We start from the raw sequence: 22,659 nt of genomic DNA on the forward strand, positions 1-22,659 counted from the left end.
ATGAGTTTGTTATAATATTGGTGGAATCGATGAGCCCTTTTAGTAAAGAATTAACTTCTTGAGTCCGAACTGGTGAGCAACTTTGGCTTTCTTCTCACCTCCGTCAGTCGTCCTTATTACGTCTAACTTTTGGGTGTAAGTTACCAACGGCTTCTTCTTCTTCCCGTCCCTCGAAGATTTTGTAGGCTCAGGAGGGTTATGATTGGCCATGGTAGCACTGAGCAGGTGGAGGAAGCACGAGGGGAAAAAAAAAAAAAACTCTCACCCCACCGGAACAGCAGGCCAACAACAGGGAGACGATCCGCTCAAGAGCACGCATCCTTCATGCATAGTGCGGAAGGGAAGAGCTGTGATTGGTTTACAATAAGTGTTATGCATGAATATGATTGGTTTAGTAACTGTCATGCTTCAATGCTTCACTACGATTGGTTAACACCCGGCTAGATGCGCGGGCTTGAGGTAATGGCGGCGCATATTACACGAGGTTTCGGAAAAGCATCACTTCTGAGGCTGCATTCGCAAATTTAGTGAAATTTCCACGAGCTGGTGATACTGCAAACTGTTGCATGATGTAGCCGCGTATTATAAATCTGCTGTTTAGGAGATACGACTGTAATGGAGCGGGGAGTGGTGTACTGTTATACATGAAGGTAAGATCTTATCCAGACATAATTCTTAGGCCCTCTACCAATAACACTGACATACGTACCTCTATGGTCTCACATATTTTTCTTCTGCCGTTCACACTCATCTCACACATACACTCCTATCATGTAACTGACATACACACACACTTACACAGAAAATACACACACACACACACACACACACACACACACACACACACACACACACACACACACACACACACAGAAATGCAAGCAAGCACTCAAACCTTTACTACAGTAACTTCTTTTTTTTTTTTCCCAAGTTGTCATTTCTTTTCGTGTATCATTTACAATTCTAGACTTTACTGTCATTGCATGGGAGAAAAACAATGTTTGCCATGTCTTCCCTGCTTGCCGTAGATTAACCCTTTCACTACGAGATGTCTTCCACAAGCTGAGTAAGACTATCTGGCGGTAACAAAGATAGAGTTACAAAGACGTCCCTGGCAAGAAGTCATCTGTGGAATTTGTTTGTAGCCCCTCTGCGAGATGTCTTCCTTAAGCAGAGTAATATCGTCAGACGGTAACCAGGATGAAATATTATTTAAGCGTCACTTTAATGAAGGGGTTAATGGACACTGTTATTACTGTAGCCTCCTCACTGCGAGAAGTCTCCCCTAAGCTAAAGATCATCTGGGAATAACAAGAATAGAATCTAAGAGTTATCGTACTGAGGAGGTTAACACGGTCGGGTTCGTATGGCCCACTCTCAGTTGAATAAAACTGGTTGTTGTACCTGGAATACAATAGTAAAGTTGCCCTGACTATGAGCTAGTTAATGAAAGGGGAGAGAGTGATATTTGCAGTTGCCCTGAGTTTATTCATGTAGTGCCATAAGGAGAGTCCAACGTGTAGTGTTAACAACCTCATTGCCTCTAAGGGACATTCAAAGGTAAAATTGGAGCTTTCACATTCTTTGATTTACGTTCCAAAAACAGCAATAAGATTTTTCTGCATGTCCCACCTTATGCTTCATACGGTGGGAAAACGAATTCTGATGATGATAAGGATGTGGATGAGGAGGAAGAGACGGAAAATTATGATAAGGATAATGTTGATCATGATGGTGATAATGATGATGATGATGATGATGATGATGAGGAAGAGGAGGAGGAGGAGGAGTTGGAAATGTAGGAGGCGGTGGCTCAATCGGTAGAGAGGTGGCTTGCGGTCCTACCGGACCCAGGTTCAAATCCCGCTGGTGCAGGGAACAGTTTAAGGATTTGAATTTCATAAAAATCAGGCTTTACTGATCTACCAGAAGACCCGCCGACATGTCGTAAAAATACCCCCGCTAATACCAATACACCAGTCCTGTATGAGACAGCCCTAGCATGTATTCAGTATCGACGGTGGGTGTTAGCGCCGAAGTGGTGACATGCAAAGGTGTGCGGTACGTAGGAGGACTACTGGGCCTTGATAGCAGGCTGTGAAGCCTATACCCAGAGTCGGTCACATAAAAAAAAAAAAAAAAAAAAAAAGGAGATGTAAGAGAAGGAGGAGGTAGAGGAGGAGGAGAAGGGTGACGATGACGACGACGATGCTCATAACAGTGATGACAACCAGTTCACTGTTTCCCACATCTGCTTTACAAAGTGCTACACAACACAGTGGTCTTCCTGTGCTTACGTGTATGCTCGTTGGTATGGCAGGCTCTTTGTTGGACGATTTTATTCAGTCGCCGAACTACGACGGCCTGCTTTTATCATTATAATAATAATAATAAAAATAATAATAATAATAATAATAATAATAATAATAATAATAATTATTATTATTATTATTATTATTATTACTACTACTACTACTACTACTACGACTACTAGTAGTAGTAGTAGTACTATTAGTACTAATACTACTACAACTACCACCACTATTACTACTACTACTTCCGTTATTATCATTACTATTTTTATTATTCCCAGACAGTTTTAATCAGCTTACAAGAGACTTTCGAGCTGGTTGAATGAAATACGAGTATACTCTAAGTCCATATCACTACGATGACACACTTTCTAGTTTATATTTATTTTTTCCAGACGATTTGATTCACCTCGGGAATATCTTTCAAACTGGAGGAGTTAGCTTTTAGACTTCACAAACCCCATTCATACGAGAGGTCTTTCATAATCAGAAGATAACAACAGTAAGATACAGTAATACGTCATCATACTAATGGGGTTAATAACTCCCTCAGTACCAGAGATCTATCGTAAGCTAAACTAAATCCTCCGAGTGCAACAAAAATTTAACAGAACAGACATCTCCTCCTCCTCCTCCTGCTTATCATCATCCACACCTCTTTTTCCACCCTTAAATGTGGTGAGAGAGGATTCAAAGAAAGAGAGGGAGAGAAAAAAAGAAAGCTATATAAGAAGAAACTAACCAAAGCAACCTGAAATGAATGAGCCATTCTCTCATTTACTCATCATTCAAGCCCTCGGACTCCTGACCACCTCACAGGCCTGCACATCCACACTTGGGCACTTCATACCACATATCGGTTAGAGTCATCCAGACGACTATCACTTCACCAGGACATAACAGAAGCGCCAAACCCTTGTCATAGACTGCTTCATACGAAATGCTTCCTACCAGCTCAAATCTGTCATTACCCTAGCCTCATCACTCTCCATACCACCCCTTCGCACACTGCCATGGGTAACTTATTCACTGGCTGTCTCTTGGGATGATTCATGTTTTTCACGAAACTTTTTAATTGGAATATTCACTGCCTTTTGGGACGATTCATGTTGTCCACGGAACTTATTAATTCGATTATTCTCTGTCTTTTGATTCACGTTGCCTTCAAAACTTTTTAATTCGAATATTCACTGACTGTCTTTTGAAATGACTCATGTTCTTCACGAAACCTGTTAATTCGAATATTCACTGGCTGTCTCTTGGAATGAATCACGCTGTCCAATGAATTTCGAAACGCAACACCATAGGAAAAAAAAAGTGTGACGCTGGTACTATCAGGCTCAGGACATGACAGATGCCACGACACTCACGATAATGGTATAAGGTATTAAGAAAGCCCGTGGGAACTGGTTAAGAGAAGATGTGGCAATGGGAAGTGTGGGTGGTTATTCTGGATGGCACTGGACATTCTCAGCGCCTCTTCTTTAACGATTTATTTCACACTTTGCACGTGAGTGTCCTCTCGAATATTACAGATGTGTGCTGTGTGGATGCTGAAATAATAAAAATGGCGTGCAAGGGAATGTCAAGGTGAAGAATCGAATATAAATCGCTAAAGAAGAGCAACGAAGTTCTTACATCACGTGGTCGTATTCTAGATGGCTCTGGAAATTTCGTAAGCTGGTAACGCTTGTTCCTCAGCGATTTGTTCTGACTATTACATCTTTTCATCCTCATGTATAATAACTGATCCATAAACTCTCGACACTAAAAACATATTAATATAGACCACATATAAGGGTAACTTTTAAGGCGATATGTATATATTCAGTGTGTGTGTGTGTGTATATATATATATATATATATATATATATATATATAAGACGCTGAAGAAAAACTACCAGGAAGTCTCCTACATGGCAATGTTAAGGACGGTACTTTAAGTGGAATAGGAGGCTTCAGAGTTCCTTTTCCATAGCGATGTATTTTGCACATTACACATTATCTCGTTTACTACTTTACATGGTTTTTATACTAACATAGTGTCCATCAGTAAAATACAAGTTAAGGTGTGATGTGCAAAATAAATCACTAGGTTAGAGGTGTTAAGAAATTTCCTAGGCCAGAGAGATACGCTGCCCTGAGAGGTGTGGCAATGTGTGATGTGACAGAGTGTGGTGTGATGTTTGTGATGTGGCGCTGTGTAGTGCGGCAGTGTGTTAGTGTGTGTGTGTGTGTGTGTGAGAGAGAGAGAGAGAGAGAGAGAGAGAGAGAGAGAGAGAGAGAGAGAGAGAGAGAGAGAGAGAGAGAGAGGACGATTATAAATCTCTATCAAATTAGCAGAAAATAAAGATTTATTCAGGGTTAGAAAAGAATGTGACAAAATTTTCCACGTATTGTGCCTTTAAAAATTATATGTGTAGCAGACAACTGTATTTATGACCCTCAGAAAAAAAAATGTAGATATGTACTTAAAGACCGAAATGTACATATTATATGTGTCGGGGAAAATGTATATATATCATTTTGGTGAAGACAAACGTTGGGCTACATAAATTACATAGCAGTCAATTAATTAGTTAATTAATTAATTAATTCATTCATTCATAAGACAGTAATCAGAAAAAGTAGGTACAGAGAGGAAAGACGGGAACTGGATAATCGTAGATGGGGAGAAAGCGAATGTGAGGCGGACGTTCAGGAATAGAATATACGTCACTGGAAAGAAACACTTGCACACTGCCCACCGCACTGGATGCTAACGTCACGCCCACAGATACCCGTCACGGCATCATTTTCACCTCGTCACCTTAAAGGACCCATCTGCAAATCATCATCATCAACGAAAGAAAATAGATAGACAGATTCACCGATAGAGAGGTAGACAGAGAGGTTACTATGTGAACGTATGTATGTGTAAAATAGTTCCCACACATGTATACATCCGCTCATGCCAATCCAAGTGTTTACAGAGGTCAAGTGTTCAGCCCGGTAACTCAGGTCAAGCAGTGTAATCAGTCTAATGAGCTAGTTAATGCCCCCTGATCAAATTAAGAGCGGTATTTAACTTAAGGAGCGGTTGTGGCACCTGGCGAGACCAGCTAATTACACCTGTTGCTCTCCATACATTAGTTGAGTCACACCTGGAGGAATACCTTTTGGGGAGTTAAGGCCAGGTAGAAGCAGGGAAGAGATGATTGAGAGAGAGAGAGAGAGAGAGAGAGAGAGAGAGAGAGAGAGAGAGAGAGAGAGAGAGAGAGAGAGAGAGAGAGAGAGAGAGAGAGAGAGAGACAGACAGACAGACAGACAGACAGACAGAGAGAGAGGGTGCGGGGAGGAACGAGGGGGGGGGGGATAGAAACAGGAAGGAGAGAAAAGGAGGAAAGAAGGAAGAGATATATTGGAGAAAGAAGGAGAAACGAGAAGAGAAGGATGGAAGAAACGAACATGAGAGAGGGCATCAGTCTTGCCATCTCACACACAAAGGTAAGTTCTTGCTTCAACTGTGGATATACAAAAATTATTTCCAAAACAGCTCATTACACTAGACAGGGGCGATTAAGAGATTTATCTAATGAGGCATCAAATTACTTACTGTACACGGCAACACGAACGGCAGACAAATTATCCACTACGCTAACGAGCCTTTACCCAATGAATTTTCTGGGCGAGCTAGTTGCTGAAATCAATATTTATGTCTTTTTAATGAGACCCAGATATGGGTAGTTTTTCTTCACTAATTAGCTACACTTTTTGCATCGTACGGCGATGCTAGTTGCCGATAGTGACCTTTTTTTTTTTAATGAGAGCTAAATATGTATGGAATTCTTCTCACGATAAGTTAATTGCTGTCTTTCTCTCATGATGCTTGAAAGATTAACGTTCAACCAGATTTATTACTGTTTTTCATAATCTAATGAGCTGAAGATGGGTGGTATCTCATCAAGATAAGTTAATTGCTGTCAGTGAATCTACATGTTTGATTAATTAACCTTGAACCTGCATTTATGGATAAGGTAATTGCTGCCAGTGATTATACGTGCTTGAAAAATTAATATTCAGCCAAAATTTATTAATACTGATTTGAGTTTGATATGAAAATGAAGGCTCTGAGTTTGAAATGAAAAACTGTATAATTCAGAGTTTTGGGGGTCTGATATAAGAAAGTCTGAGGCGGATGGAAGCTCACTCGCCAGCCAGAACGATATCCTCGAAGCTCATCCACACAGGTGAGGGTTGAATGTATCCTTGCCTTATAGGTTCAGTTTTCACATGATGAAATAGGGCCAACCAGTCTAGTTTTTTTTTAGCTGCTCTGGGTTGTCTTAGATTTTTGCGGTTTATTCTGTGATCGAAGTTGGGCATTTCAGAGATGTAAATTGTGTGGGTTTCAATCTTCTCTGGAGTGTAAGCACAAGGACTTGAAAAGGGAGTCAAGATTCTTTTTTTTTTTTTTTTCTTTTTTTTTTTTTTTTTTTTTATCAGATGTAGTATCTTCAGTGTTTGATCTGGAGGAAGAACAGCCACATGGAAAGCGCCATGGAGGCAATTTGCCTGTGGCCACCCTTTACGAGATTACCTTTTGCCAAATGCCTTGATTCTGCAAAGAGTGGCGACAAACAGATTGTCTCCTTGTCGCCCTGTCCTCTGCCATTTGTCTACCCTCTCCCTCTCCACCATATACCTCTCCACTCCATCCCTCCCTCACCAGGGACTGACACAGGATTTTTTTTTTTTTTTGGTGTTGCCCAAATTTTTGTTGGCATTATTCAAGATTCCTTTATTCTCAATAGCCTAAAATATTATTTAGGGGACTTGTGGACCCCCTTGGTTTTTCAGAAGCTGTTTCACAATGTTACTGAATAATGTAGTGAGCCACTTCATTCATTCATTCATTGCCAGACGCCATGTATCCCAAACGGGGTGGCCAAGGGCTTAGAGTTAATTGTTTTACAGGGAGGGGCACTAATCCTCCACCAACCCCACTTGACACGTAGGGAGAACGTTATGCCAACAGCATCTGGTGTTCCCAAGCGGTCACCCATCCAAGTACTAACCAGACCCAACGTTGCTTAACTTCGCTGATCGGACGGGAAGCGGTGTACTCAACGTGGTATGGCCCATTTGATTTTATTTACTTACTCTTGGATTAAGTAAAGCTCGAATGAAAATTTACACACCTGCGGTTTGTTCAGTGCAATACTCTTCATACTTTACATAGAAAAAAAAGAAACGTATGTTTACATTTGTGTATCATCGGGATAAAAACATACAATAATTCTCAACAGGCTGTAACAAAATAGATTAATAAGCCAATTACAATAATCAAAAACTGTCTTGAGCTCCATGTTATATGCTGAACGAAATAACATACAATTGGACAATTAATCACATTCAGTTATTTTGTGCTCACTCACTAGCATGGTTGGAGAGAAGATCCACAAATTGCATTGGTCGGCTGTGTTTCCTTGCAAACACACCAATGGCTTTTGGAATATCGATGGGTACACCATAGTGGATATTCATTACAGTAAGTCTGGTCAGGCGTTCATTTGTCATCGTGCTCCTGAGCCGGGTCTTCAGCCGACGCATGGTAATAAAACTTCACTCATTCTTACAGCTGGTCACGGGAATAGTACATACAAGGCGTAAGATGATCCTGATGGTTGGGAAAAAATCCTCATCTGCAAATGGCAAAGCATCTCGTGGATTGCTAGGTACCTCTTTCTCCCATGCTTTCCATTTCCTCATTCATATTCCTAAGCTCAACTTCTAGTGACGCTTCTCTTGGAGGTCATGGTTGTATGATGTTGCCAGCTGTTGAGTTAACGTCTTGGATCCAGTATCAGATTTCAGGAGAACTGCAAGTACAATCTGCATTCCCTGAATGGCATTCTTCTGGACTGAAGAAAACCTCTTTTTCAACTGTTGGTCTAAATGGTCAAGTAGTGTGATGGTAAAACTGAGTTTGTAGTAGTCTGTTACAGATTCAGTAGGAGCATTGTTTCGGAGTGTCTGTCTACCACACCTCCTGGGGTCTTTGACGTCCAGTTCGAATGTTCCAGCAATGTCTGTCGGTTGCTCAAAGCATCTTTCATGGAAAGAATTGACATCTACCGTCACTGAACTAACCAAGTGTTTGAAATCATCGACATGTTCATAAGCACGGATGATGTCAGTGGCTCTAAGTTGTAGTTTCTTACACAGTCCTTTCGTAGCAAACAACACTTTACTGGTTACAGTCAGTGAGAACACAAATTCAAACTGTGTAATAGACAGGCACAAGCTTCGAGTGGCACTGATAGAGTCCCTATTCCACTCATTGGGTGAGGTCATCATATCCTCCAAGCATGCGATGATTGTAGGTAGTAGATCCAGGAAAACTTCCCTAGCATCATAACATTCGATCCAAAGTGTTCTGTGAACATCGCGTTGTTTGGTTCGGTTGGTTTGGCAGTCATCAGGTCTCATTAGGAAGCCCTCTAGATGATTCTGGCGTTTTGGAGAGTTATTAACAAATATGCTCGCTTCACTGATGACAATCATCATACTGGACACTGGTATGACTTTGCAAGCCTTCATTTACATAAGTAGAACTAATGGGAGTTGCAGTGAATATAAATCTCCTCTGGCTCTGCTTCGAGAACTCGAATAGACTGTAGCACTAGTAGAGCAGGGCAGTACTCCCAAGGTGGATAGAACGCTGATGACAGGGAGAGCTAGAGCTCTCATTTCATCAGCCCTCAGGACTAATTTCTGACCATCACCATTTGCTGAAGTTTTTCAGTGTTTCAGTAACACAGAGAGTAGGCCAACATGCTCTCCAATTCAAGTTTCTCTATCTGTCAACACCAGTCTACATGCACAGTACACGCTACAGTTCCTTTTCAAAATTTAAAATATAAAGGAAAATGGCGCACCAACACCATGCCTCGGAGCCCCCGAGGGGGAAGAACATAAATGCTCCCACCATCGGTCCCTCTCCCGGTGACGAATCTTTGAGCTACCTGGATCCACTGCCTGACTCACTTCTTCATTTCTGCAACATTCACGGCCTTTCCTCTAACTTTGTCTCTGTCGAACATCACCTCTCCTCCTCTACATCTCACCTTCTCTTTCTTACCGAGACTCAGCTGTCTGAGGCAACTGATAGCAAACCCTTTTCTGTATCCTCCTACTTTCTCTATACTCATTTCAAAGCCGAAAGTGGATGTTGTGAAAAAGTATGCAACTACCTATCTTGCTCTCGTGTTCCTGAACTTGATTCTTTTAAATTCTCTACTCTCTGGCTTCGGCTTTCTTGTCTATCTCTGACTAAATATATCTGCACTGTTTCCTTATCCCCTAATTCTACTTACTATGAAAAATTATTCGACTATCTTACTTCTAAAATGGAGCACATTCTATCCATTTCTCCTAATGGAGATTTCAATGTTCTCCACCAACTTTGCTTCTCCTCTCCTTTCACTGATCCACCTGATGAAACAAACCTACATCTTTTCTCTCCTTAATGACCTAGAGCAGCTTATACAGCACCCTACCCATATCCCTGACCGCCTTGGAGTGAGCTCCAACATAATTGACCTCTTCCTCACAACTAATCCTTCTCCTTACACAATTAATCTTTTCTCTCCGCTGGACTCCTCCGATCACAACCTTATTACCTTAACCTGTCCTATCGCTCTGGTACGGCCTGAGGACCCTCCAAAGAAACGTTATATGTGTCGCTTTGGAGTTGCAGATTGGGAGGCCCTCAGGCAGTAATTCTTTTATTTTTCCTGGAATGATTATTGTTTCCATGGCCGGGAGCCATGTGAGTGTGCCTTGTCTATTACGGAGGTTATTCTCTCGGGCATGGAAGCATACACTCCTTTCTCATATCCTTTGACTAATGTAAGAGAGCCTTGGTTTAATCACGCTTGTTTTAATGCTGTCTGCAACAAGGAGAGGGATTATAAAAGGTACTGGGGTCAAACCACCCCTGAATCACATGATTTTTATGTTTCTGCCCGAAATTGTGCTAAATCAGTTCTTCGCTCTGCTAAAAATAATTTCGTCCATATTAAATGCTCTCAACTCTCCAACTCGAATTCTTCCCGCTACTTCTGGCACCTTGCCAAAAACCTTTCTAATAACAATACTTCATCATCCTTCCCTCCTCTCTTCTACTCTGATGGCTCTGTAACTATTTCTTCTACTGATAGAACAGATCCCTTCGCTCAGACTTTCTCCTCCAATTCCATCTTTGACGATTCCGGTGCTGTTCCTCCATCACTTCTCCCCTCTGACTTTCTCATGACTGACATTAAAATGTCTTCAGCGGATGTATTTTTTGCCATCACTGGCCTCGATACTAAGGCATATGGGCCTGATGGAGTCCCTTCAGTTGTCCTCAAGAACTGTGCTTCTGTGCTTACACTCTGCCTAGGTAAAGTCTTTTACCTTTGTCTTTCAACTTGTACCTTTACTTCTTGCTGGAAGATTGATCTCATTCAGCCAGTCCCAAAGAAGGGTGACCATTCCCAACCCTCTGACTATCGTCCCATTGCTATAACATCCTGTATCTCAAAAGTTTTCGAGTCTACTCATAATAGAAAAATTTTGAAGCATCTTTCCTACCACAACCTTCTTTCTGATCATCAGTATGGGTTCCGTCAGGGACGTTCCACTGGCGATCTTCTAACCTACCTTTCAGACTCGTGGTCATTCTCCTTTCGGGACTTTGGCAAAATCATCGCCATTGCACTTGACTTTTCAAATAACTTTGATCGAGTCTGGCATAAATCTTTAATTTCCAAACTGCCCTCTTATGGATTCTGTCCTTCTCTCTGTGCCTTCATCTATAGTTTCCTTTCTGGTCGTTCTATAGCTGCTGCTGTAGACGGCCATCGATTTTCTCCTAGATAGATCAACAGTGGTGTTCCTCAGGGCTCTGTCCTATCACCAACTCTATTTCTTTTATTCATAAATGATCTTCTAAGCTGTCCATCTAATCCTATCCACTCGTACGCTGATGATTCCACCCTTCACCTTTCCATTCGGTTTCCACAATGTCCAGTTCAGCAGTTACTTCAACAAACAAGGGTTGAGGCTATGGCACACCAAATGTCTGACTTGGCTCGTATCTCTAATTAGGGTAAATATAATCTTGTTGTTTTTAATGCATCAAAGACTCAGTTTTTACACCTATCAACCCGTTAAAATTTTCCACAGGAGTACCCACTAGTGTTTAATAATATCCAGCTCAATCCTGAATCATCCTTGAACATGCTTGGGGTTTTATTCAGACGGGACTTATCTTGGAAAGATTATATTGCATCTCTAGTAAGATCTGCGTCCAAGAGATTAGGTGTGCTAAGCCGACTCCGTGCCTTCTTTATCCATGCACAGTTGTTGACTTTATACATGGACTTTTTTCACCCCTGTTTAGATTACAACTCTCATGTGTGGGGAGGCTCCCCACATACTGCTCATCTCAATAGGGTGGAGTCAGAGGCTGCTTGTCTCATCAACTCTCCTCCTCTTACTGGCTCCCTTCAACGTCTGTCTCTTTGCCGCACTGTTGTCTCTTTATCTCTTTTCTCTTGCTACATCAAAGGTCACTGCTCCTCTGAACTGTCTGTTTGCATCCCTCCACCTTTACGACTGGCGCATAACATGCGTCTAGCAACAAACTCTCATACCTTTTCTGTCCAACTCTCTAATGCAAGAGTTAACCGTTACTTCCAGTCCTTCATTTCTGTACCAGGTCAACTCTGGAACTGTCTCCCTTTGTCTGTATTTCCTACTTCCTAGGATCTCCAGTCTTTCAAACGCTGTTTGTCCAGGCATCTCGAAATGAATGGACCTTGAATTTTACTCAATTCTGTATTGCTTTTTTTTTTTTTTTTTTTCTTGGAAGGAACGTTTTGCTGGCCCAGCCTTTGGTTCCTTCTTCCTCGCATTAAAAAAAAAAAAAAAAACATGTAAGTTTGCTACCATGTTGCCTGCCGCATCATAAGACTGCCCACGGAGATTCGCCATATTGAGTCCTTGTTTGTCAGTTATAGTGTACATTAGTTTGTCAACAATGGCACGTCCAGTTGTCCCAGTATCACACTCAACAAACTCCATGAACATTTCTTGGATGTTGTCGAGGGAATCCACATACCTCACAGCCAAGCTGAGCTGTTCATGGTTGGATACATCTGTTGCCTCATCTGCACAAATAGAGAAAAGCATTTTTGATGTCAGTGGTAAAACTATACTGTACTTGCCGACCAATGATAGAAATGAGTTCATTTTGGACTGTTCTCGATGTGTAGGCGTCATTCCCGCTGTATTTCTGTAAATGATTGGTGAGTTGATCGTCACAGTCTCAGGCTCGATGTCTCAAGAAAGAGATGAATTTTCCAGGATTTCGGTCTGGTTCTTTGAAGATATTTTTATTTTGAATCTACACGTCCACGAAGTGCCGCATTCTGCTTCCCACAGAGAATGGATGTGTCATTGATAGACTCCAACAGCTTCCTGTTTGTGGCAATGGTCTCTGCTGCGGCAGAATTCAACTGTGCATTACTGGCAGGTTTCCTCTGTTCCATCACACCGATGAAATCCTGAGCTCTCTGCTGGGTTTCCATGTGATATAAGAGGCCACTGTGTGCTTTCAAGTCACTGTTCCTCTTATGGTACATGTTCCAGTATTGTGTCACAAACTTTCCACCCACAAAAACCTTCCCGAACAAACAACAGTATTTACACAGAGCATCATCATCAGCATTAAAATACACTATCCAAGGGTAATTTATGGTCCACATATCCTGGAAACACACACACACACACACACACACACACACACACACACACACACACACACACACACACACACATACATGACAAGCATTCACACTATAAGACAAGAATAATGCCTGGTCCCCGTTAGAGAGTGAAACAGAAAATTTAGTTGGAATGGAAAAATCATTCCCACTGTGAAGACAACTAATCAGGAAAGAAGGATGTTGCCCGGGCAACTAGGGCAACACCCCTGCTTCCGTCCCTGCTCACCCTTGGGCTCCCCCTCCTCCTCTCCCCGTCCATCTCACGCACATATTGCTCTAGCCTGTCTGAGTCTCCATCCTCACCACCTATTATACCGTCCTTAAATCATTTCAGAAGTTGGTCAACAGTCAGAACAGCAACAAGGTAGTCCAAACCGCCAAGATGAAAGTGCTTCTCTGCCTGACCATCTTGTTGGGAGTATCTCAGGCTGTGGTGAGTCTTACACACACACACACACACACACACACACACACACACACACACACACACACACACACACACACACACACACACACACACACACACAGCCATTACATCGCTTGGGCTGTCACAAACATCACTCACTACAAACACTCCCCCTCTTATGCCATTCGTGCTTCGTCAGCATGAAGAAGGGTTCATTCTGGCTAACACTCTCCCTCCAAGGCTATGGTCAGGATCTGCAGTGAACCTTCTTATTTATAATTTGATTAAGTTATAGTGATGCTTTTGTCATTACTGGCGGGGCTTGTTCAGTTCAGAGATAAATTGTATCTTATTGGCACGTTGATGAACAGAATGAACTCAGACTAACTCCCCTAGTCAGATCTTACATTCGGATTCTAGAGTTACTCACATTCATTTATTTTATTCATTTATTACTTTGTTTAGTTCAGAGATAAACTGTGTCTAGTTACGAGTAGGATGATGAACAGATTGAACACAAATTTAATGCTGCTATTTTGATCTTAGATTTGCATTCCAGGGTGACTCATATACAGTATATATATATATATATATATATATATATATATATATATATATATATATATATATATCTATCTATATATATATATATATATATATATATATATATATATATATATATATATATATATATATATATATATATATATATATATTCTGTTTATTTATTTACTTCAATAACCCCGTCTTTTGTGGCGAAGAATCTCATGGCGATGGAAGAAACAGAAGCAGAATTCGAGGTGGATGACGACACAGTGTTGGGGCTTGAAGAGAGGGCGCTCCCTGTAGAACCATTGATTTGCTATAGCAGAAAGTAAGTGACATTAAACTCCTGATGGCATAGGACGATACGTAGCACCACGTAAGCGATTTGTTTTTCATATTTGATCTTCCGACTGTCTTGGATGCTATGGCAAAGGGTGAGTGATATTCGGATTCTTGTACGTAAGGAGCAAATGTGAGATCTTATGAGACTTCGCTAGTGAAGCACCCTGGCCCGTATTCTCGTCGGTTAAGGACGCTTTTCCGTAGCGATTTAATTTTGGATATGGTTAGTTAGTATCCTTTTGTACGTAATTTATGCAGAATATGACAATACTGAAAGGATTTATAGAACACACAAGAGGACAGTATGGTGAAATAAACAAAAAAGTAAGTCGCTTGGTAAAACTGTTAGGGAGTTTCCTTACCCGACGAGAATATGAGCCCTTGTGCATGAATTCTTACGCAGCTATAAGCGTCATACAGAGCTTCACTAGCACCTTCCATGTGATTATCCTTAGGGTGGGACTGACTGGTTGGGGAAGGAATGAAAGGGCAGTTAGGGAGGGTAAAGGACGGGAGGGCAGGGTAAGGAAGGAAAGGGTAGAGAAGGACAGGGTAGGGGAGGGCAGAGTAGTAGAGGGCATGGCGGGGGAGGGTAGCGCTTCAGGAGACACTCCCACATCAAAAACTAAATCATCAGGCTCAAGGACTCAGTAATTACGCAATCCTCTGAGCCGTAGAGGATTTTTTTGCATTTTATTCTCGTCATCTCATGATTTCCTTCAGCTTATAATGGACGTTTTGAAATGGGAGTTTAGATACAGCATTAATAAATCTCTTCAGTATGAGACGCTTTTCTCAAGGTCAGTAAAATCTTCAGTTAGGAGGAAGACTAAACTGAAGAGCACATCATCCTCAGTTGGCAGCAAGACTAAACTGAAGAGCACATCATCCAGGTTGAGGGGGTTCGCAGTATATCTTTCAACTCAGCTTGGAAGGTTTGATTGTGCTGGAGCCATTGGGCAGTGCTATCTTTGTGTCTGACCTCCTCCCCCTCAGTTCAAAAAGCCATTACTGAGCTGACTGAAAGAACCCATTAACTATTCACATAAGTAACCCAGCCTTCTTCTCAGCTTGGCAAATCAGAGTATGTTGTAGCCAACAGACAATGTTGTCTTCATGCCTAAACCCACCACTTCGATAAGCCCTTACTAAGATGAATAAAAGAACTCATAACTATTCACATAAGTAATCCAACCTTCACCTCAACTTTGCAGGCTTACAGAGTGTGCCTCGAGAGGGGGGACGTGCTATCCACGTTCACAGGTGGATAAGTACTGCAAGGATCTGAGGGAGGGCTTGTGTGATTATGAAGACTGTGTCTGCTGCCTTGGTGAGCACTTAACACCTTAGTTTCTCTGTCTCTGTCTATCTGTCTGTCTCTGTCTCTGTCTGTCTGTCTGTCTGTCTGTCTCTCACACGCACTGTACTGTATGTTTTTTTTTTTTTTTTTTTTTTACATCGAGAGGTGTACCTTCACGTGTTTGTATATTTGTCTCTGCCTAAAAAATGTATCATCCTTGTTAGAAAAAAAAAAAAAAAATAGCCTTCGTTTTCTTCCTACAGATTGTCCGCCAAATCAACTGTGTCCTATTATAACTCCTGAGAAGTAAGAAATAAGACCCTCCAGTCCTAATCTCCACGTGGCAATGACTTGTAAGCACAGTAGTCATCTTTTCTTTTTTACTCTGACAGAAAGAATCCTGTTACATCAATGTGGCTGTGAATATAACTACAGTAGAGAACTACATTATTTTCAATTATGCACAATGTTGTTATTTTGTCCCATGGCACATCTTAAATGTAAATTCAGTGAACTGTAGGTTAAAATTGCTCATCTTCAGTCTACCATCCTCTTTTTGAGGGGGTAAGGAAGAAGTTGAGGGACGTTTGCATAATCAAACGGTGTAGCGACATAGTTATTCTGGATCTGCCACATTTAACAACCACTAGTGTCAGTCTTCAAACACCCATTCACTACTAGGGTGCTCTATGCTGAATGTAAGGTTCTGGAAAAAAAAATAAGGTCTTCGGATAGAATAAGTTATTATAGTGCAAATCAAATTTTAATCTTGATTATCTTTAGTATTACATTGGACTGCTTCTGATTACAGAATGGTAGTCCTGAGAGCTGTTGTCACTGAAGGCTTGGACACCACGTCACTGGACATCAATACGAACCCAGTCACTGAACATGGATGATGGACATGGACCTAATCACTGAACTCAAATACAGACTTTTGACCTCTTCACAGTTGTACTACTCTTCCATAATTGCATCTGGCACTTCAGGAATTTTTGTTAAAAATTTGAAAAAAAAAAAAAAAAAAAAAAAAAAAAAAAATATATATATATATATATATATATAAATATATATATATATATATATATATATATATATATATATATCTAACAGGACCATTGTTTAGCTTTCATTAGGTAGTTCTTGCATGTATACATCCAGGTAGCCCTGTACCTATAAGTTTCTGTTGGCAATTTCTATACTGTTATCATAGCTATTATTCTCTGCCAATATACCACATATTTAAAAATTCAGACATTAAAAAAAACTTTCACTACAAGTCTGTCTCTCTTATTATTATGACAAGCTTTAATCTAATACTATCCAGAAAACCATTCAGAACATTGGTTAACTAATTTTCCGTTTAATATATTTTAGAGCAAGAGCAACAGTTATAATTTTCAGCATTGATAGTATGTTATTCTTCCAAACCATTTCTAATGTTAAAAAAAAAAAAAAAGGTACATGTATAGAAACTAAGGGGAGTGACAAAGAGTGGCTTGGTTGAGAACAAAAGAGCTAATAACAATCCTGTGTGGATGAAATTAGCGAGATGCACAGGACATAAAGCACACATGAATCACTAGTCAGCATTTACACTTGTTGTAAAAATTCTTTCCATTACCTGTACAAATACTTTTTTTTTTTTTTTTGTCCTACAGCTTCATTTGGGTATGATGTGAAAGTAAAGCTATAATTATTTAAACCATCTGTAGAACCAGCTCTGTGCAGACCTTGCTGCACCATCACAAGATAAAGTTTGCCTGCTCTTCTACAACATCTACTTCACACTTACAGAATGTCTATTATTTTCTTCCGTAGCACATCCTAGCCAAAGAAAATCCATGGGCAGAAAAGCAGACAAGTGTTTTTCAGCTTATTATTGTACTGACTCTGAGGATTTCCAAATAGCAGAGTAATAGTACTCTTCCGTTTATTTTCCCTCCGCTTATGAGCTAATGGATGCTTGTTTAACTTGGTAGCGACCTGTGAAGTAAATAAGGTAAAACTATACCCAAATCCACTCTAACCTTGCCACTTAAAAGTTAATTTACTCCACAGTTACTTGGCTTACATCATCTGACTGTCTGACTAGTTTCTTCCCAATTCTCACATGCTTACATTATCACTAGCAAGAAATCCTGGTAATTGAAATATGTTGATATGGCTGTCAAGGAATGACATTCACAAATAAAAAGTAATAGATTATCATTTCTTTATTTTTCTTGTTAATGCTAATATGAAATAAAAATTACAAAATACATTCTACTTCTTGAAGTATCTTGCTTCTGCCCATCTTACTGCTCTGCTGTTGATGTTGGATTGTTTTTTAGAGCACAGGGTACATGTAGAAAGTGACAGGGTCACAAAGTGTGTGGAAATGTGTGGTTATTTATATGGATGATCAAAGTTATATACGGTAGAGGGAAACGAAGGGATTGCGATTTACTTGGCATGGAAGGCCACTTCTTTCTTTCCATCCTTCCTCTTCTGTCTTTCTTTCCTTCATTCTTTCCTCTTCGTTCTGTCTGCATGTGACTCTACACTGAGTGACAAGCAAAATCGTTTTCTGTATCCCAGGACACCATTTACTACGCTTGGTAAACATATAACCAAAGCATGGCGCCTGGTGGTTTGGTGAGCAATTAAGGCGCTCCAATCGGATTGAGCCATGCAGGTTTATAACCAAGGAATGGTTGGGGTTTATTGCCCACGTAATGCCACTCAGGGATGAGTGAGGCTGGTCACTCTTATCTTAAATATCAGGACCAACTTGCCTAGCCCCGGACTCCTAAGCTCATCATGGGGCAACACAGGATTAGATGATGGATGGATGGATGGATGGTCTAGTAGCATTAAGGGAATAACTGTGGACTCAGGCATATCCAGTAATGCACAAGTAAACTGACCTCCATGTGATAAAAATTTTGATTAACCAAAAGGTTCATTACACAGCAATCAACTGTAATTGTAAATGGAATGGCATATTATCAGGATAATTTTGTAACAAACCTGAATTTTCATTCACAGGTGAAAATAACTCTTAAAACGCAAGTCGCACCCTGAAAGGCTTTAGGAAGACAGCCAGCTGAACAAAATGGAATCTTTTATTTTACTGAATACCAAGTTTTCTTCTCTGTAAAGTTGGGATGTTAAATTATTTCCGTTTATAAGACGTAATTAATGTTTGAATTTCATTTCTCCTGTCATCCAGCATTATTCTCAGCTGTCATTATCTTTTCGATTTCCTTGAAAAAAAAAAAAAAATCACCATCGTCTGACAGATGAACATTCTTGGTGTGATTCAATGTGTGCTGAGCAGTATCACTTTTACTACAAAAATAACTTACACACTGACCACAGTCTAGGTTCATCCTACCAGGGTGAGTCAGCATGTTTCTTGAGGTCTCGTTTCCTAGCATACAGTTTTCCACACTTAGTATATTTGAAGTTTCTAAATCTACTATGGGTCAATTGGTGCTCATCAAGGTAACTCTTACGAAGAAACTCCCGGCCACACTCACTACACCTAAATCCTTTCTGTTCTGAGTGAGTGTCTATTGAGACTACACTTCTTTGCAAACACTTTCACACATTCCTCACATCCATAGCTATACTTCAGGGCAGAGTGTGTCAATAAGAGCTCATCTAGGTTACACTTTCTTGCAAACAGTTTACCACATTGATTGCAATGGAAGCTTTTCTCTTGTGTGTGAGTGTGACTATGCTTGAACAGGTCTCTTTTCTTAGCAAACAGTTTCCCACAGTCATCACACTCGAATCTCTTGACCCCCTGACGAATTAGTAAGTGCTCATGTGCCAGGACTCTAAAATGTCTTAATACATAATAGCTAGCAACATACATATATAGTCTAGAGGGTAGGTCAATGTCAAACCTAGAGGCCAAAAGGAAATGACGTTAGCGCCTCTCCAGAATGCCTCTCATCACCAAATAACCCACGAACAGTGCCTCGTGACCATACACACACATACACACATACACACACACAGGCTTTTAGAACATTTCAACAACAGTATAGCACACGGGACACTGCCCCTGCTAAAGGAGAATGTAGGAATCTGAGCTCAGAAGGGGACTGGCCATAGAACCGGCAGGTAGTGGAAAGAGTGAATAAGAAGAGGGGTCCAAGTAGACTTAGTATATTAAGTCCCTGTATAATACATACGCTGCTCAACTTAGACTTTTTCTGAAGATAATAAATCAAGATCAACTCCCTGTTTTCATCTTTAACTCCTCCTGCTCTTCAATTACCAAAATAACTTTAACCAAAACTCAAGACTCACCTATTACAAGATTAAAGACTTACATATATATAAATGTTGGCTACGAAGCTCTAACATTAAATGGTGGCAATAACGATCGACTCTACGTCTATGAAACATCATTTCTACAGAAGCAGGCAAAACTGTCAGCTCTAGTTCTACAGCTGCTTCTTCATTACTACAGTTCTATGATCAAGTAACCACAAGCGAGTATACAATAAGAAGAACGAGTCTTCGAGTCTACGAGTCTACGAGCATACAGTAGCAACGACAAGTTACGAGTGAGGATCAACAAGCTCTATGATTAACTACAAATAACAAGTCTACAAGACAACTCTGTAATCTTCTTCACGAAACTTCAAGCAGCAGCAAGAAGAATAAAAAACAAAACAAGTAAAGGAAAAGAACGACCAGAGCAACAAGCACTAAAACCCCAACACTCTCTCCTGCCTATTTCCATCGCTGACGCAGAGGTCAAGACACACGGCAAAACACCAGAGCCACATTTATAACGCATCTTACCTTTCCTCACTCAGGTTACTCAGTGCTACTCAGTTACACACCACAGCTATCAGTGCGGGAAGCCGATGTCACCATGTATATCTGCTGAGACGACATCACCATGCGTGTTTGCTGAGACAATGCCACGCCAATCAACGTGTGACTGACACCAGGCACTTCTCACCCACTACGCATTACTCATTATTTACATAGCTTCTACTCATACTCATTTATTTCCTCAGTATTGAGTAGGAATTCGACGTTCTACTTGTATGGTGAGGTTCGCCTGTGACTACAGCTGTTAACCACTACATTCATCAGGCCATGGAATTTCCTGAGTAATATCGTCCATCAACACAGCCCTAGAATTACTGAGAGGAGATCTTCATTCAACTCTGCATTTATCTTCCGAGATCGACAGTTGCTTCGGCACGCCTCTCCAATCTATATCAAGTGGGTGTAATTATACTTACTCATTTCTTCTCAGTGCTTAAATTAGGTAAAATCAACTCCTTTATTTATTTTTTATATATACACTTATACACTCACTATCTACCATTTATTACAACTCATTTACTCATCTATTCATTTGGGACATAAACAAAAGACGTATTTCATAACACCATACCTCAGCAACATGAATTCTTTTTAGCTAAATGATATGACAGGAATATTTTTGCCTCCACCCATGTTAATACCAGATGATACACAGTTAGCGCCCACTGCAGATACACAATTAGGAGAGCACCAGGGCAACACACCCATCCTACAAAATTCATCACAAACTAAAGATAAAGAAACAAATACGTCAGTTCCAGATGATGAGTGGCAAACCCCCTGTGATGTAGTGAATGAGGACTTATAGTCTCTGCCTTGCATACCTATGAAAATATGCTTGATATAGTTCATCGTTCAGGGAAAATCTGTTCCACTATTCCCTCACACAACGATAAACAAGTCCAAGTTAAATTAACAGAGTAACCAGTGAAAATGAATACCACAGATCAAGCTCAGATATTCGTTTATCATGAGGATAAAAGTGCCCCGAACTTCTCTGGCACAGAAAAAGATCGCACTGACGTCATTTCATTGATCAATCATTGCAAACAGATCTTCATAAAAAGGCACATTAAAGATGACCAAGAGAAGATTGCTGTTTTTTCCTCTTGGATTAGTCAGGAAAGATGTCCAGCAGGAGACTTGCTAAGGTCAGATAAGCTCCTCAGAGCTAAGACATATGATGAATTTAAAACTGAATTTTTGAAGAAATTTTCTGGAGGTATGAACTTTTTGACAGGTATAATTCCAGAACTACATAAGATTGTAGATCTTGTGAGGGAGCACACTACAAATCATGTGCTCAGTGAAATAACTGCTGATGTCTCCACGATCAAAAGAACATTATTAGCTACCTTATAAAATTCAAACTGGATAACATGAGATGGAAAGATGTCCCCAGACCTCAACGTGGACATCATTGGTTATGTAGCTGCCTTGCGTAAATTACCTGATAGGGCCTTTAAGATCGCCAAGAAGATCGCGTACACCCCAGGCGTGTGCTTACTAGACTTAATGAACGAGGTAGAGATCCAGTGTAGCAAAGCAGGGATGATCGAAACACAATCACATTCTGGTAGAATGAGAGTGCCTGAGACAATATCAGCTGTGAAAACAGCTACAACTACCCCAAACAGAGAACAAAATCGATCGCGAACCGAAAGCAGGCAGAGCAAACAACCAAACATGTCAAGGGTACGATCACAAACACCAAGCTACAGGCAGTTTCATAAGTTTCCACGCAGCCAGAGCAGATCTTGCGCCACAGACACCACTAAATATGGGAAGTCATCTCACAGATCACAATCAGGAGATAGGTCCATTCTATGTCATTATTGTGCAAAACCAGGATACACAAAGAATGAATGCTTTATCAAAACAAAAGAGGATAGACAAAAGACACAAGGATTTGGTCGCTACTGTAGACATCATCGTGCCAAGGTTACTGGACCAGTAACTGCAAAACGGTAGAAAAATTAGTGTCTATGTTCAGATCGGGGGAAGATCAAGTCACGAGAAAATATGAACAAATGTAAAGAAAAGCAAGTCTAAAATTCACATAGGAGGCATGTTGAGAAATGAGTGTATCTTGAT

General features: G+C 40.6%; 2 protein-coding genes and 1 non-coding gene across 4 annotated transcripts; 1 reads left to right on the forward strand and 2 right to left on the reverse strand.

Annotated features, from left to right (window-relative positions):
• The first annotated feature begins 6,420 nt into the window (after positions 1-6,420).
• Positions 6,421-17,647, forward strand: LOC145389470 (uncharacterized). 2 transcript variants are annotated; one of them, XM_080264765.1, is made up of 6 exons: positions 6,421-6,541; positions 13,464-13,562; positions 14,297-14,409; positions 15,638-15,753; positions 15,987-16,076; positions 16,535-17,647. In XM_080264765.1, exons 2-5 carry the CDS (start codon positions 13,512-13,514, stop codon positions 16,031-16,033), a joined length of 327 nt encoding a protein of 108 aa, XP_080120891.1. In that variant the 5' UTR covers positions 6,421-6,541; positions 13,464-13,511; the 3' UTR covers positions 16,034-16,076; positions 16,535-17,647. The 2 variants fall into 2 exon arrangements, with proteins under 2 accessions (XP_080120891.1, XP_080120894.1); XM_080264768.1 differs by lacking the exon at positions 15,987-16,076.
• LOC145390541 (5S ribosomal RNA) lies at positions 7,321-7,440 on the reverse strand. Its single transcript, XR_013895686.1, has one exon. It is a non-coding gene; the product is annotated as a 5S ribosomal RNA (ribosomal RNA).
• On the reverse strand, positions 8,085-12,985 carry LOC145390061 (52 kDa repressor of the inhibitor of the protein kinase-like). Its single transcript, XM_080265138.1, has 3 exons — positions 12,784-12,985; positions 12,291-12,511; positions 8,085-8,804 (listed from the first exon to the last, which is right to left on the reverse strand). Exons 1-3 carry the CDS (start codon positions 12,983-12,985, stop codon positions 8,085-8,087), a joined length of 1,143 nt encoding a protein of 380 aa, XP_080121264.1.
• Positions 17,648-22,659: the final 5,012 nt, after the last annotated feature.

The sequence above is a fragment of the Coenobita brevimanus genome, chromosome 14, assembly GCF_032717465.1.
Source record: "Coenobita brevimanus isolate Jiangsu-jjx chromosome 14, ASM3271746v2, whole genome shotgun sequence".
Lineage (NCBI taxonomy): Eukaryota > Metazoa > Arthropoda > Malacostraca > Decapoda > Coenobitidae > Coenobita > Coenobita brevimanus.